At 38.8% G+C, this 17506-nt stretch overlaps 1 protein-coding gene across 1 annotated transcript in view; it reads left to right on the forward strand.

Annotated features, from left to right (window-relative positions):
• Positions 1-273: 273 nt before the first annotated feature.
• COMMD10 (COMM domain containing 10) overlaps positions 274-17506 on the forward strand; it is a 171898-nt gene continuing 154665 nt past the window's right edge. The window contains exons 1-4 of the mRNA XM_034774899.1: positions 274-366; positions 7656-7778; positions 11365-11475; positions 16123-16278. Of these exons, the coding sequence (XP_034630790.1) occupies positions 274-366; positions 7656-7778; positions 11365-11475; positions 16123-16278 (483 nt within the window). The remainder of the gene's footprint in view (positions 367-7655; positions 7779-11364; positions 11476-16122; positions 16279-17506) is intronic.

Consider the following 17506-nt stretch of genomic DNA (forward strand, 5'->3'; position numbering starts at 1 on the left):
CCTGCATGTCCTCTGGTGCCCCATAGCTGAGGGCATAAATAGCAGTGTAGCCACAACTGCCCTCCATTTCCTTCTTACCGTTCATGTCCAGGTCTCTGCTTACTGTGTGATTCTTTCCTTGTTTATTTGTTAGTAGTTAGTTAGTGTTCTATACGTAGAACACTAACTATCTAGGTCAGTACAGTTAAATTTCTACTTTTAAGCCTGTTGCAAAAAAGAAAAGTAGAAAGGCTTCACATCCAGAAGGTGCTCCGGTACTGGACACCTTGGGACATGGCGGATTCAAAATCTCCAGGATTCAAATCCTGTCCTTCCTGTGAGGCAGCCATTCTCATCAGTGATGGACATTCTACAGATTCCGCCTTGGTGAAGCACATGTACAGCACAAGTGCGTTATATGTTGCTCCTTTTTGAAAAAGCCTCCAAAAATGAGGGAATCCCAGCTGAAGCTCTTTCTCTTAGAGAGATCTACAAAGACTCTTTGGTTCCTAAAGAAGAGAAGACCACCTAGCCCGACCAGACAATCTCAGTGATTGCTCTGGTAAGCCGGAGAACCACCCAATACTCCTGGACTCATTTGGCAAGAAAGTCTCACTCCGCTAACTCCTCGACTATGGAGTCAGTAAGAGATTCCCTCCCCTTTCCGACCCTCTCCTCTGAAGGGAAAGGAAGGAAGGAGCATCGCTCTCAGGGTGATTGCAGTCACAGATCTCCCTCTGCAGTTCTGAGGTGATCCAAAGCAGGAAGCAGTTTTACTCCCAAAATGGGTCCTGATGATGCCTTGGCACCAAAGGATCTCCAGATGACCTGGCTGACATTTGAAGAAGCTTCTTGGCTCCCCACCAATACCAATGCACCAGCACCAAAACACCTGGCACTGACACTAGAGCACTCCATCCTCTGTGGTCCCTATCGTGTTCCTGGATGTGGATGAAACAACTTTGGAACCAACCTTCTTGGTACCCATGAGATTCATGGTATCAGGTGTCCTAGCAGTAACCAACCAGCCAGAGTCAACACTACTAGCCTCCACAAAAAAGCTGTTGGCTCCAGAGCTGTCCACATCTTACACTTCAGTGACACTCTAAGATGCTCTGGGCCATCCAAAATTCCTGAAAGAAGGTTCCACTTCTCAAAGAGAGATGATGTGGCCCTACATCTTTGAGGATTGCAAAACACCCTAGTACATCAACTCACAGACAATACTCAGAAAATCATGAGTGGTCAGTAAAGGATTCAATTCTACCTTTTTGCCACAGAACAAAACAAAAAGTGCCAAGTGTGTGCTCCGAAAGGGGATCCAGCACAAGCTCATCAGTCACTTTCCTCATCCCTTTGGACACTTGGGCCCCCTACACAGATCAGGGCCCTTTCCATCAGAACTCAAGAAGTTTAAGTTTCACTAATTGGGATTCCAATCCTGGAGATTTGTGGATTATCTACCTGGAGTTCAGTTCATCTTTGCCCAACTCTGCTTCTTGGTAGAGGGAGCCAGAACTGATGCCTGCTTTGCAGAGCTGTCTTACAATTATTGATTCAGTAGACTCTGACCACCCATCTCGAAGAATTGGGATTAGTGCTTGGGAGTCACTAGAAGTAGAATAGATGTGGACAATCACTCGAAGGATTGGATATTTACCCTACAGTAACTGTGGGTCTTCAAGATGTGATGTCCACATGTATTCCATGACCTGCCCTCCTTCCACGCTATTTTGGAGGTTTGTATCAATTGTTTTAGACAGGTAAATAAATGCTGTAAAAATACCTGTTTTAGACAGGTAAAAAAATTTATGCTCTTGGTTACGGGGTGCTGGAGAGCATACAGCGTGCAGGCATGGTCCCAACAGACACTGCTCTTCAAAAAAAAAAAAAAAAATTCCAGACTCGTATGCATGAGGCACAGGCACACCAGAACTGAAATACATATGGACAACATATCTTAAAGACCACAGTTACTGCAGGGTAAATAACCATTCTTTCTCACATGGAAACATCCACAACAACAGAATCCCTATAAACTAATCAAGCTGTTTCTTCTTCCAGGATGTGAAGAAAGAGATTATTATTACTTTTTTTAATACTTCATAGACTCATAGACTCATAGACTTTAAGGTCAGAAGGGACCATTATGATCATCTGGTCTGACCCCCTGCATGCTGCAGGCCACAAAACCGTCCCTACCCCTTCCCTGGACTCTGCTGTTGAAGTCCCCAATCCTGTTTTAGGTGGCTTCAATCGGCAGAAACCCTCCTGCTAGAGATCCCTGCCCCATGCTGCGGAGGAAGGCGAAAAACCTCCAGGGGCTCAGCCAATCTGCCCTGGAGGAAAATTCCTTCCCGACCCCAAATATGGCGATCAGTAAGACCCCGAGCATATAGGCAAGAGTCTCCAGCCTGACCCCTGTCAGCCATTGTACAATTTACCTACCATTGCTTGGTTTTCCTCGACTACTATGTTTTACCATTAAACCATTCCCTCCATAAATTTATCTAACTTAATCTTAAAACCAGACAGGTCCGTCGCCCCCACCGTTTCCCTCGGAAGGCCGTTCCAATATTTCACCCCTCTGACGGTCAGAAACCTTCGTCTAATTTCAAGCCTGAACTTCCCCACGGCCAGTTTATATCCATTCGTTCTCGTATCCACATTAGTACTTAGCTGGAATAATTCTTCTCCCTCCCTCGTATTAATCCCTCTAATACATTTAAAGATAGCAATCATATCCCCCCTCAGCCTTCGCTTTGTCAGACTAAACAACCCAAGCTCCTCTAGTCTCTTTTCATACGACAGGTTTTCCATTCCTCTGATCATCCTAGTGATAGTCATATAATTGTGGCCATATAGTACAATGACAAGGTGATATAAGTAGTGCTAGCCAAAACTTGGAATTTCCAGTTTGTGGGAAATTTCACAATTTGGTTTCAGTTCAATTTGGAATAAAACATTTTTGGAAATTTCCCATGAACTGGAAATGCTAAAAAAAATATATTTTGGAAACTCTGACACATGATGCTATTGAAAGGAAATATGCTCCCTAGAACCCAGCAGCTCCCGACTAAAATTGATGTTAGGGCTGTCAATTAATCACAGTTAACTTACGTGATTAACTCAAAGTTAATTGCGATTAAAAAAATTAATCATGATTAATCACAGTTTTAATTGCACTGTTAATAAAATATCAATTGAAATTTATTAAATATTTTGGATGTTTTTCTACATTTTCATACATATTGTATTCTGTGTTGTAATTGGAATCAAAGTATTTTTAATTACAAATATTTGCACAGTACAAATAAACAAAAGAAATAGTATTTTTCATTTCACCTCCTACTAGTACTGTAGTGCAATCCCTTTGTCGTGAAAGTGCAACTTACAAATGTAGATTTTTTTGTTGTTGCATAACTGCGCTCAAAAACAAAACAATGTACAACTTTAGAGCCTACAAGTCCACTCACATGGCACTTTTGTAGCCGGCATTGCAAAGTATTTACGTGACAGATATGCTAAACATTCTTATGTCCTTTCATGCTTCGGCCACTATTCCAGAGGACATGCTTCCATGCTGATGACGCTCATTAAAAAAATAATGCATTAATTAAATTTGTGACTGAACTCTTTGGGGAAGAATTGTATGTCCCCATCTCTGTTTTACCCGCATTCTGCCATGTATTTCATGTTATAGCAGTCATGGATGATGACCCAGCACATGTTTTTCATTTTAAGAACACTTTTCTACAGATTTGACAATTCGCAAAGAAGGTACCAATGTGAGCTTTCTAAAGATAGCTACAGCATTCAACCCAAGGTTTAAGAATCTGAAATGCTTTCCATAATCTGAGAGGGACGAGGTGTGGCGCATGTTTTCAGAAGTCTTAAAAGAGCAACACTCCAATGCAGAAACTACAGAAGCTGAACCACCAAAAAAGAAAATCAACCTTCTGCTGATGGCATCTGACTCAGATAATGAAAATCAACATGTGTTGGTCCGCACTGTTATGGAGCAGAACCTGTCCCCTGGAATGGTGGTTGAAGCATAAAGGGACATATAAATCTTTAGTGCATCTGGCACCTAAATATCTTGCGATGCCGACTACAACAGTGCCATGAGAATCCCTGTTCTCACTTTCAGGTGACATTGTAAACAAGAACCAGCATTATCTCCTGCAAATGTAAACAAAATTATTTGAGCAATTGGCTGAACAAGAAGTAGGACTGAGTAGACTTGCAGGCTCTAAAATTTTATATTTTATTTTTGAATGCAGTTTTTTTGTACATAATTCTACATTTGTAAATTTAATTTCATGATAAAGAGATTGCACTACAGTACTCGTATTAGGTGAATTGAAAAATACTATTTTTTACAGTGCAAATACTTGTAATCAAAGATAAATATAAAGTGAGCTCTGTACACTTTGCATTCTGTGTTGTAATTGAAATAAATATATTTGAAAATGTAGAAAACATCTAAAATATTTAAATAGAATACCATTTATTATTGTTTAACAGTGCAATTAATCGTTTGATTAATCATGATTAATTTTTTAAATCACTTGACAGCCCTAACTGACATGATTTATGGCAGTTTCACTGCTGCTATTAGTCCCCGTGGCTGGGTTGCCCCTGTGCCGGGGACCCCGGAAACCTGGGATTTTCAGCCCTGGCGGTGCTGCTCCAAAGCCATGGAAGAAAATGAACATTCTCTTGGAGAGATTCAGCGAGATACAGATTACCCTTCATAAGTAAATCCCTGAAGCAAGTGATTAAAAACCAGAATAGTGTAAATCTACAAAGAAATCCATTTACAGGCTCATTATTTGTCTTCTAGTAGCACTTTGAAATCCTAAAATGGATTTTGACTCCATTCTGCTGGGCATATACAAACACTAAGTGAAAAACAGCTCGTGCTCTGAAGAGCTGTAGTCTAATTTGAATATGCAACAAGTGGTGGTAAGAAATAAAAAGGAAGGGGGAGGGAGGAAAAGGGTAATAAAAATAATATCATGGTACAAAGGGAATTACAACACAATTTGAAGATGGTACTTCCTGTTTCCAAACAATGTTCCCTCTACTGTTTCCTGAGCAGCAGTCATAGCACAAGTTTAATTCACATGAGCACAGTTGCAGAAAACAAAACTACACAATGTCAAGCATATATTATTTATTGCTAGTGAAACTCAGTGACTGATGTATGTAAGAAACAAGTAGTAAAGTGAAACAAAACCTAGGCACTTGCCTATTGGCTTTGTGTAGTTAAATGTCAAATATTCTGTACTATGTTAGAGGGGACTTGCAGGTGATCTTTAGTTAAAATCTGTCAGCAACTTAAAGGGAAAGTTTGGATAATTTTCTTGCCTCCTACAAAACAACCCCCTCCCATAATAGTACGAAATCATTTTTTTGCCTCATAAAAATACTTTTAAAGAGCAAATATTTTGCCTTTTGGAATAACTTTGTTCTAGAAGGCTAATTCAAAAAAACACAGGGAGGAGACCACCTCACAAGGTCTGTTGACACATACACACTTTCTCTCTCTCTCTCTCTCTCATTCACTCACACACTTACACTATTTAACTTCTATAATTTGGTTATACTATCATTATACTTAGCATATCTATTCCGTACACACACAGCTGCTTTTCTGACAGTCCCTAGTGCCTCAGAGTTCTCACTATGGCTAAAATAAGATGAAAACCCAGATACATTAAAAATATAGACTGATTAAGATAAGATACCATCACACAATCTTCTTATCCCGTCACCTGGGGTTTGGTCATCATGCAAGCATCCACATTCTTTGTCTGTCTAAGACAGTACTAAGGTCCTTCTGCTTACCATCTTTTTTTGATGCAATCCAACCAGCCAGCCATTGATTCCTTGGCTTTCCGTAGGTTTTCCTTACTACCATCACCTCCTGCCATGCTGTCTTCATCAGGTCCCCTTCATTCGTCCACTTCATGTGTCTGAACTAGCAAAGTCTTGCTTCCCGGATTTTTTTCAGCCACAACACAGACTTTTCTCCCCAAAATTCTCATTTGCTTGGTCATTGTGTTGTCTAAACTCTATATGACCACAAAGAGCAGCTAAGCAAATTCTACCCTTTATGGTCTTGACAACTGGGGGAATAAAATAGAACCACTGTGTGATTCAGTTTCTGTTTGGGTCTCAGCTTCACATTTTCATCGTACTCCATCAGATTTAGTAGAGGATAGTTAGCAATTGAAGATAACTGCTATTTAATCACATGTCCAGATCTGTAGCATAAATCATTGTAACTCCATTATAATCAATGGAGCTCTGGCTTACACCAGCTGAAGATCTGGCACATTGAATTTTATAAATAGTCATGTCTAAAAAAAGCAGACAAAAAAAAAAAAAGCATGTTCATGTTAGCTTATGTAAAAACACCACTAACTCACTGTATGAGCTTGGGCAAGTCACTTCACCTCTCTGTGCTTCAGTTTTCCCATCTATAAAATTGAGATATTCATATTTATCTTTCTTTGTTAAACACTTGGAGATCTCTGGGTGAAAAGTTATTTATTGTAGCTTAGTATTATTTAGGTAATTCCTTCCACCCAAAGGATCCAAAAATACTTTAAATTACAGTGTCTACATACACCAGCACCTCTGGAGTGGAGGATAGCAGCCAAATGGTCTATAGCATACTGTAAAACAGCAGGTGATGGAGACCCCCCCCATTTATATGAAAAGTGTCATATGATCTTGTCCACATGGAGCCTAATTTTACAGTCTTGTCCAAAAGATCCTCACCCAGTAAATTGTATAGTACTTAATTTATTTATAGTGCTTAAGAAGGATGAAGGACTGACAGCTTTGAGAGAATTCAAATCTGTGGCTCCAGAGTGTCTAGATATTTCAATCCTATGCTTAGACCACTAACCCATTCCTTCTGGTTTAAAATAAACTTCTGTGTATTGGCTAGAAGCCAGTCAGATCCACTCCATCATTTAGAGGAAAATGCATCCGTCCTGTTATTGAACTTATACATGTCAGCATCTGTTGAGGAACAAACTCTATAGTTAATGTTCACCAGACTCTGCAGTAAAAAAAAAAAACAACTATGCTTTGAAGCCTTTTTCAGGCAACTCTCTTGATCCCTTTAACACCTTCTAACNGGGGACCGGGGCTGCCTCACCCCAACTCCCCAGTGTGCCGGGGGGACCGGGGCTGCCTCCCCCTCACCTCCGCAGTGTGCCGGGGGGACCGGGGCTGGGACCCCGCAAATGCTGGGACATCTGGGCTGGGACCCCAACTCCCCAGTGTGCCAGGGGAACAGGGCCTGTGTCCCCAGTGGGTCAGTGCTGAGCCTCTTGAGGTTTCCAGCATGTGGGTTTCTCCACTAATGGGGCAGTGAGACCATGTCAGTATCATACAGTGGGTTGGGCTGAAGCACCCAGGGCGTCAGCTCTGCCTCGGTTTAATTGAAGGGTGGAATTATTCCTATTTTGATCCTTACAGTACTTGGTCACTGGTTCTGTTTCTCTCACAGTAAATTTTTAGAAATTGTGTTTAAAGTATCAAGTATCAAATCCATTTGGATTAGATGCCAGTAGCACTAGTGTGCTTGGTGTGTGAAACATTAGAAAACAAAAATATTTGTACTACATTGTTTAAAGCCAATATGTTTACATTAGGAAACTTACCTGATCTCTTTCATTTTATTTAGCATAAAAAAAGCAGTGTTGCTCATTAACATGATAGACCCAGGCAAATTTCCTCGATTACTCTCCCGCATCCTTCAAAAGCTTCATCTAAAGGTTTGTATAGTCTAACAATAATCCCTTAGCCCTCACTTTTTAATACATTTTAAAACTCTATAATGCATATGTCAGTTACTGTGTATTTTATACTTTTTTGAATGAGGTCATAAGATACTGTTTTCTTAAATCTTTAGATTTTGTCTTTCATGTTTAACATACACATTATTTCAAATTACAGAAAAAGTACACCCTTTTTTCTCCACAGAATTTCATCTTTATTCTGAGTGGTAAATAGTATCGTACTTCTGGTGGAGGAAAATAAAAGCACTTTTTCTGTGGGGGGGAAATAAGTGTATTTTTTCTGTGATTTGACATTACTTGCTTGCTCAATATGCAAGATGAAATGTAAAGATCTAATAAAATAGAACCTTTGTTTGGTAAAAGCATAAAGGAAAGACTGGGCACAAAGAGCCCTCAAGATCCAGTGTTTATATAAAGATGCAGTTGCTACAAATTTTAATTTACAAATCATAAATTATACCTAAAATCCTAAATCATGTCAGTGTTTACAGACCCTGTACAATGCCATGGATGAAACCCCAGAAATCTGCCAACTCATGAACAAAAATAATTATGGAATGTGATATTGATCAGCTCTATAATACAATAATCTGCAGAAGCTCTTCTGCTTTTTATTTGTAAAGGATGTCATGGTTGTTATTGTTCTAATCCTGTATGATGGAGATTCAAACGTTTTTTGTTTGACAAGTGTGTCAACATGTATGTCCTTTGGCGTGTAAGAATTATGAAGCAAAACTGAGCAATTGTGACCCTTAAGCTTTGAAAAAAAGTTATGAAATATTGTCAAGCAAGAGATATCAACAAAGCATATTTTCAAAGGAAACACGGGTTTCAAATAATATTTAAAAACAGTGCTTCTAACCAGTACTAACACTCAGGATTATTAAAACTGAAGGTATTTTAAAAATCTGCATTCATGATCTCCTCTATTCATGTTAATTTTGCATAGGAGGGTGAAAATGCCATGTAATGAAACTTTTTCCTTGGAAGTCTTCCATTGGGAGGCACAAGTTTCCTTTTTATTGTACATACCCCACCCTTGCCCCTCCAGGGTAAATCCCTGGGGTTACAAAATGTGAATCTGGAGGGATCGTACAAAGTCAAAAGGAATCCCTCCCTCCCACCCAGCCCTCTGCCTTCCCGGGGAACCACAAGGTATTGTAGATTCTGCAGTAGGTTTCACAGGATTGCCTAATGGATTTGAGTGAATATGGGTTCTGCTGCCTCTTGACCCTGCCTTGTTTATTTGTGGATCTGGACCACTGTTGAGCTTCTACAGGGGGGCTTCCATTGGTTTGGGAGGAAGGATGGAGCTGGCTTTCCCCTCTTATGCCCTTGCGATGTTAGAGGTGAGAATAAAGCCCATAATTAATTATTCACCATTTATGCTGGCAGCCTGTATTTCATTTCTCGCAGTTTGGGCAATGAAAATAGAATGAATAGTCAATAGTAGTCACTTTTGTTTATATCTGGTGTTAAATTGACTTTCTGGCACTAATGAATCAGAAAAGTGCTCAAGTGGAAAGCTAGAGGAAAATGTTTAAATCCAAACAAACGCTGTTTTTGCTGGAAGTTTTCTTTTGACTTTATGAAATATTTCTTTTGATCCTAAGTTAGGTTTTGTACAATATTTAGTCAAAAAATGTGCCTCTGTGTACATGCTAGGAATGGATGAATCTAGATGGGTCATATTGAATAGAATCAAGCCTATGCACAATCTGCATTTGTGGCCTATATAAAATGGAAAAGGAAGACTAGTAGCTAGCTTAATTAGATTAGAGGCACATCTTTTATTAAATTTTGTTGTATGAGAACAGAAAAGCACAATATATAATAGTGAGAACAATAGCAACGGAAACTTGGTCTTGCCCTCCAGGTGCCTGGGTACATATTTGCCCATTTGTTTCCAACTTCCCCATGTCATTGTACCAGAGTTTTATGGATGCAAATTTGTACTTTTTTTTTTTTTGAAGAATTTAGAATTATAGAAGGTGCCAAACTGATAGCATTGGAAATTGAAGTCTAGACATAGGACAGCACAGCGTGGCTGAAAATAATAATTATACAAATTTACCTTTATTGTTCAAACTATGCTCTATTGGGACCACCTCTAGGAATGCGAGGGTTGTTTCATCTCTTTGATTCAATTATTGATTTTTCTGCTGAAATTACTAACAAGAGTCTGGTAATAGTAACTGTGATTTATTTATGAATGAAGATATTCGCCCACTAGCAGGGGGAAAGAGCCATTAACTTAATGTCACCTAAACTATTAAATTACCATTATAAAGCATAATAATTTTTGGTGACTATTGGCCTGCACTGGATTTGAATGAATGACTTGGGTTGAAGACTCTGTATTATATTACCAGTTTCATGAGCCATGAGCTGTCTAACTGTAGAGAGCACTGAATTGGTGGAAATTGTAAATAAACTTCCTTGTGTTAGTGAAGATATTTAAAGCTTCATATTTCCTTCTAAAAGCTAAAGATTAAACTGAGACAAGCTTTCAAGGTTACACAGAGCCCTTCTTCAGGACTGAAGAAGAGTTCCGTGTAAACTCGAAAGCTTGTCTATCTCACCGACAGAAGTTGGTCCAATGAAAGGTATTACCTCACCCACCTTGTCTCTTTAATACTCTGGGACCAGTGTGGCTACAACAACACTGCATAGAAAGATTAAACTAACATTTTCATTTTTGCATTCTTGTTAGAGATTCAAATATTTTGACCATCTAGGTCTCCTTGTAATTACATCATCTTTGCTCTGCAGCCCAATTGCTTTTTTTGAGTAGCTGTGCAGTTACTGGATTGCTAATTGGCCTCACTGTGTTGTTTGATGTCTAAAACATAGAACATTCTGTTTTAACAGATGACAATATTTGCATTATGTTTAAACGTTCAGTACATTAGTTCAGTAAGATTTTCCATTCAATGATCTTTAATACGTCGTGTTGTAGATTTTTGATTTTTTTGTATGTGGTTTTCTAAATTTCCCCAAATAGACCTTTATTATTGAGTCTTTTAGAAGAAAATAGACTGTGTTTAGACCAGAGGAATGTCAATAGCAAACCAAGAGAAGCATATATATCTGGGGCACTGCATCTTTGCCTTCTCTTTAGTGCTTTTATTTCTAATCCAGCCAGTGCGCATTACATTGTTTTCACTGGTTTGTATTGTCAAGTATAAATATGTAACTTTTCCACATAATGCATATTATCAAATGTGGTCAAAGGATGAGTTTTTTCCATAGTAATTTCAAACATGTTTTTTATATACAGAGAGAAAGAAGTGTGCACTTGCATGCATATTTCATAAAGGCCTGAGCAAAAGCCCATTAAAAGCAATGGAGAAGTTCACTGAAGTCAGTGGGTTTTTGGTCAGGCTCTTGGTATACTGATATATTTTTTCCTCTGACAAGGTTTCTTTTTCCTCTCCCATTTACAAACAAACAAACACAAGAAAACCCTGACTCTTTAATGTTTTAACTAAACTTGCCTTTTGAAGAATGAGTTCTGGATGGCAGATGGAATACTAGGAATAAACCCTTTTTTGTACTTCAGGCTGAGAGCAGTTTCAGTGAAGAGGAGGAAGAAAAACTGCAAGCTGCGTTTTCAGTGGAGAAGCAAGATCTTCATTTAGTCCTTGAAACTATATCATTTATTTTGGAACAGGTACCATTTTTATCAGAATGGATTGTTAAATATTTGAAACATAATGCTTGTTTGGTAGAAAAATTACTATACAGAGCAAGTTAAAATAGACACTTCCTGAAAACAAATATCACAGTCTGGCTATTTATTTAAAGTTTGATTCTGCCTCCTTTACTAATGTTGCATAGTATCTTACTTGGCAGGTAGTCTCATTGAAGTCAGGGTTGTACTTGAGGAGCAAGGTTTTACTTAATGTGAGTAAAGGGGAGTAGAAGCTTGCCCTCAGTCTGTATCCTATGCTTATCAACACATCTCTGAGCACCAGCTTGTGATCCTCTCACTCACACTGAGCAGAATCAAGCTTCACAGATACTACCCCGTTTCTGTTGAAGTGAATGGGAGAACTCAAGGAGTAAGGTGCTATACAAGAGTATCAGAATCTGGCCCTAAGTACCAGAGCCAGTCTTAGGGGCCCTGGACCCCAACTTCCTGGGGCATGACACATCACATCGAGCTTTTTGTGTGTGTGTGTGTGTGTGTGTAAACTCAGCTGCTTGTGGGGGCGCCAGCAACATTTGCTGTTGTGGGTGGCAAAAAATCTAAGCCACTAAATATATAAATACATTGACATACTTTAAAATGGTGCATAAAATATTTAAACAACAACAATAAAACCCACTTGCAAAACTGTGAGAAACATTTCCTCCCTGATGATGTTTTAGATAAATATTTCATAATATTGTACAAAGTTACTCTGAAATAGCTTTATTACTTAAGATATCAATCATGTAAGCCTCTACTTAAAAAGTGGAAGTTAATTCCAAGTGAGGAAAATAGAGAGGAGCATAAACTCTGGCAAATGAAATGTAAAAATATAATTAGGAAGGCCAAAAAAGAATTTGAAGACCAGCTAGCCAAAGACGCAAAAAGCAATAGCAATTTTTTTTAAAGTACATCAGAAGCAGGAAGCCTGCTAAACAACCAGTGGGGCCACTGGACGATCGAGATGCTAAAGAAGTCCTCAAGGATGATACTGCCATTCTGGAGAAACTAAATGAATTCTTTGCATTGGTCTTCACGGCTGAAGATGTGAGGGAGATTCCCAAACCTGAGCCATTCTTTTTAAATAACAAATCTGAGGAGCTGTCCCAGATTGAGGTGTCATTAGAGGAGATTTTGGAACAAATTGATAAACTAAACAGAAATAAGTCACCAGGAACAGATGGTATTCACCCAAGAGTTCTGAAGGAATTCAAATGTGAAAATGAAGAACTACTAACTGTGGTATGTAACCTATCATTTAAATTAACTTCTGTACCAAATGACTGGAGGATAGCTAATGTGACACCAATTTTTAAAAAGGGCTCCAGAGGTGATAACGGCAGTTACAGGCCGGTAAGCCCGACTTCAGTACTGGGCAAACTGATTGAAACTATAGTAAAGAACAAAATTGTCGGACACATAGATGAACATAATTTGTTAAGGAAGACTAAACATGTTTTTTGTAAAGGGAAATCTTGCCTCACCAATCTACTAGAATTCTTTGAGGGGGGTCAACGAGCATGTGGACAAGGGGGAACCAGTGGATATAGTGTACTTAGATTTTCAGAAAGCCTTTGACGGGGTCCTTCATCAAAGGCTCTTACGCAGAGTAAGCCATCATGGGATAAGAGGGAAGGTCCTCTCGTGGATTGGTAACTAGTTAAAAGATAGGAAACAAAGGGTAGGAATAAATGGTCAGTTTTCAGAATGGAGAGAGGTAAATAGTGGTGTCCCCTGGGGTCCGTACTGGGCCAAGTCCTATTTAACATATTCATAAATGATCTGGAAAAGGGGTAACAGTGAGGTGGCAAAATTTGAAGGTGATACAGGTAGACTGCAAAGAGCTATAAAAGGCTCTAACAAAATAGGGTGACTGGGCAACAAAATGGCAGATGAAATTCAATGTTGATAAATACAAAGTAATGCACATTGGAAAACATAATCCAAACTGTACATATAAAATCATGGGGTCTAAATTAGCTGTTACCACTCAAGAAAGAGATCTTGGAGTCATTGTGGATAGTTCTCTGAAAACATCCACTCAATGTGCAGTGACAGTCAAAAAAGCGAACAGAATGTTGGGAATCATTAGAAAAGGGATAGAGAATCAGACAGAAAATATCATATTGCCTCTACATAAATCCATGGGTATTGCTCACATCTTGAATACTGCATGCAGATGAGATCACCCCATCTCAAAAAAGATATATTGGAATTGGAAAAGGTTCAGAAAAGGCAACAAAAATCATTAGAGGTATGGAATGGCTTCTGTATGAGGAGAGATTAATAAGACTGGGGCTTTGGAAAAGAGACGACTAAGGGGGGTATGATAGAGGTCTATAAAATCATGACTGGTATGGAGAAAGTAAACAAGGAAGTGTTATTTACTCCTTCTCATAACACAAGAACTAGGGGTTACCAAATGAAATTAATAGGCAGCAGGTTTAAAACAAACGAAAGAAACTATTTTTTCACACAATGCACAGTCAACCTGTGGAACTCCTTGCCAGATGATGTTATGAAGGCCAAGACTATAACAGGGTTCAAAAAAGAACTAGATAAGTTCATAGAGAATAGGTCCATCAATGCCTATTAGCCAGGATGGACAGGGATGGTGTCCCTAGCCTCTGTTTGCCAGAAGCTGGGAATGGGCGACAGGGAATAGATCACTTGATGATTACCTGTTCTGTTCATTCCCTTACTGGGCCCAGTCCTATTTAACATATTCATAAATGATCTGGAAAAGGGGTAAACAGTGAGGTGGCAAAATTTGAAGATGATACCTTTGGGGCACCTGGTATTGGCCACTGTCAGAAGACAGGATACTGGGCTAGATGGACCTTTGGTCTGACCAGTATGGCCGTTCTTGTGTTCTAATGTGCTTATGTAAGCAGTCTTTATTCACACAAGTAATCCCATTTAAGTGGGACTGCTTTTATGAGTAAGAATTTGCAGACTTGGGCCTGCAGTTTGGTTCAATGTTGTTTTGCATACATTTTGGCTAAATTACATCTCTAATCTAAGTGTTTAATATCGTTCTTAAAGAAAGCGTGAATATTTTTGTCAGTAAAAAAGTTAGTCAAAATGTTTCTTTGCTGGATTGTGCTTTACTCATATAAAAAATAATAAAATCTTAGGAAAAGGTCAGTTTGGGAAAGAAAGACAGAAAATATTAAAAATGGGTTTTGGCTTCACTTTCTTTTTTGTTTCCATGAAGAAGTGCCAAGGTGATATACTAGGCCATAAAGAACAGAACACTTATTTTTAAAGGATGGAAAGATATGTTGGCCATTGTAACTTTTGCATTGTTTAATAATAATACCTACCTGTGGAAAATAATAGTTTTGAAAAAATGTAATTGTGATGTTCTGCTCAAGACAACCAGAACTGAGCTCTACTGTGTCATCCCTCTGGCCCAGGAAGAGTGAGAGCTTTGCTACTGCCAAGCTGTCTGTCAGCTCCCTGACATACCAGCCTGTCTGCCTAGCCAGCAAACTCTTCAAGACTCTGCCAGTCCAAACCTTGCCTTGCAGGTAACAATCAGTGAACCTGAATTCCCCCAGAGATATCTCCTTGCAGTGTCCATTCCCTCTCACTGGACACTCATAGTAATTAAGTTACTATGTTTCTGCCGCCAAAGAAACAGAACGCATCACCTGGTTAGGTTAGCTGAAGCCTCACACTTCACTTTAATACACAGCAATGAGATGGTTTTGTAGTAAAACAAGAATAAGTTTATTAACAAAGAACAGAATTTTAAGTGATGCTAAGCAAGAGAAAAAGAGACAGGTTTGGTTACAAGCAAAACAAAATAAAACGTTTTCTAGTGACTAAAACTTAATTTTAGCAAGTTGCAATCTTTACCTAAGCAGTTTTCTTACTTCCATCAAGTTACCAACATCCTTAGCTTCTGAAGTAGGCGATCCAATTTTCACAGGCTCAGAGGGTGCTGTACCTTATGTCCCCAAAGCGATAGATAACTCCAATGGCTTTTTGCTCTCCTTATATTTTCCAATGTCCATTTTCTCTGCCTCAAGAGCCAGGAAGGCTTCCTGGGGTGCAGATTCTATCCCCCAGATGTGATTACTATACTGATTTCTCCCCTGCTTGTTAGCTTGATGGCTTTGTTCACTTTAATGTAAATATACTTCAGTTGTCCTCTGCCTGGAAGCAAGCCAGTCAGACAGGTAAATACACATTCCTTTGTCTAGGACAAGCTGGATTTATGCACTGCCTCCCAAATACAGCTCACACACAACATGTATGTATACCACACAATGATTTTTGGTAACCGCGGGTCAGCAGTTTACATAAGATATCATATATGACACATTTTAGGTAATATTATGACAACAGTGTGTTAGATGTAATGAGTGGGTCAGGCCTGATGTGAGATACAGTATGGTGGGTCCTTTGTCAGCTGGCATTACGCGGTTCCCTGGGTCATAGTAATCATGTAACACGTTTTTGTTTTGCATTAATAGAATACTTTATTTTAGACTGAAAAAACGAACCATTTAGACCTCTATAGAGAAGAGCATCCCTATTTAGAAAAGTGCTTTTCTTAATCAAGTACTAAAGTTGCATGTACCAAAATGGATTTAACTTGTTTTTTCTGCTATACAGGCAGTCTATCATAACCTGAAACCAGCTATTCTGCAACAGCAGCTGGAGAGCATTCACCTTGATCAAGACAAAGCAGAAGCATTTGTCAGTGCATGGACTGCTGCAGGTCAAGACACAATTGAAAAGTTCAGGCAGAGGATTTTGGCCCCTCAAAAGGTAGCAATTGTTCTAGTTTAAGTGGAACTAGTAGTTTAAAACAATAATTATTAGGACACAAATATTACTATATTTCTTTTTTGTTCTGTAAGGAAAAATTCTATTGACCAGCCAAGAAATTAAAAAAATCAATAAGGAAATTTTATATATAATGTATGTCATAGGTTTGACTCTTTAAAATCCTGTACTCTACTTAAATTACACAAAGTATGTTGTAAACTGGTGTAAATCAGAAATCAGAATAACTCCATTGAAGATAATTCAGCTCACCAATCAAGAATCTGGTTGAGTACATCCTGTAACAATGTATATGAAGCAATGAATGAATGACGTGAAAGTAGATAAAATGCACAATATATGGGTCCTTAAATATTGTGTAATTTAAGTAGGGTATAGAGGACATTAGCTTTAAACATGTTTGCTTCTTTCCTCCTATTAAAAAAGTGAGCTTTTTAAGTGCTGTGTGTGTTACCTATTGTTCCACTATCTTTATGTTAGGGCCTGAACCTACAAATGCTTTTGATCAAGTGTAATTCATGCTTCTGTTGACTTTAAAAGAACTTCTTACAATTGTAAGCATTTTGCTCAGTAATAAGTATATGTGGGACTGGCCCTTATATTACAAGATGCCATGATTAGTATTGTAAAATGGTTGGACAGCATTGGAGAAAACTGGTCTTGCTTCTGTGCTTTGTCTGTCTTAGGATAACAGTTGATCATTTGATAATTTTATTGTGTTTTTATTGGTATAGAAGTAAAAAATATATAGCACACAAAACTAATACATAAAGAATATTTAATACAGTGACAGGAAATGAATGTATTTGTTTATGGTCACAAATTTTAGACTTCCTGTCACAGTTAAATCCAAATTTTGGGACAAGAGGATTGGGGCATGGAAGAGAGCGGAGAAACTTAGAACTGTAGTAAGGGCCTAATCTTCTAAAACACAGAAACTCAGGCTTGTGCACGGTTGTGTAAGAACATAAGAACGGCCATACTGGGTCAGACCAAAGGTCCATCCAGCCCAGTATCCTGTCTGCTGACAGTGGCCAATGCCAGGTGCCCCAGAGGGAGTGAAACTAACAGGTAGTGATCAAGTGATCTCTCTCCTGCCATCCATCTCCACCCTCTGACAAACAGAGGCTAGGGACACCATTCCTAACCCATCCTGGCTAATAGCCATTAATAGACTTAACCTCCATCAATTTATCTAGTTCTCTTTTAA

Source organism: Trachemys scripta, chromosome 6 (genome assembly GCF_013100865.1).
Source record: "Trachemys scripta elegans isolate TJP31775 chromosome 6, CAS_Tse_1.0, whole genome shotgun sequence".
In the NCBI taxonomy this organism is placed as follows: domain Eukaryota; kingdom Metazoa; phylum Chordata; order Testudines; family Emydidae; genus Trachemys; species Trachemys scripta.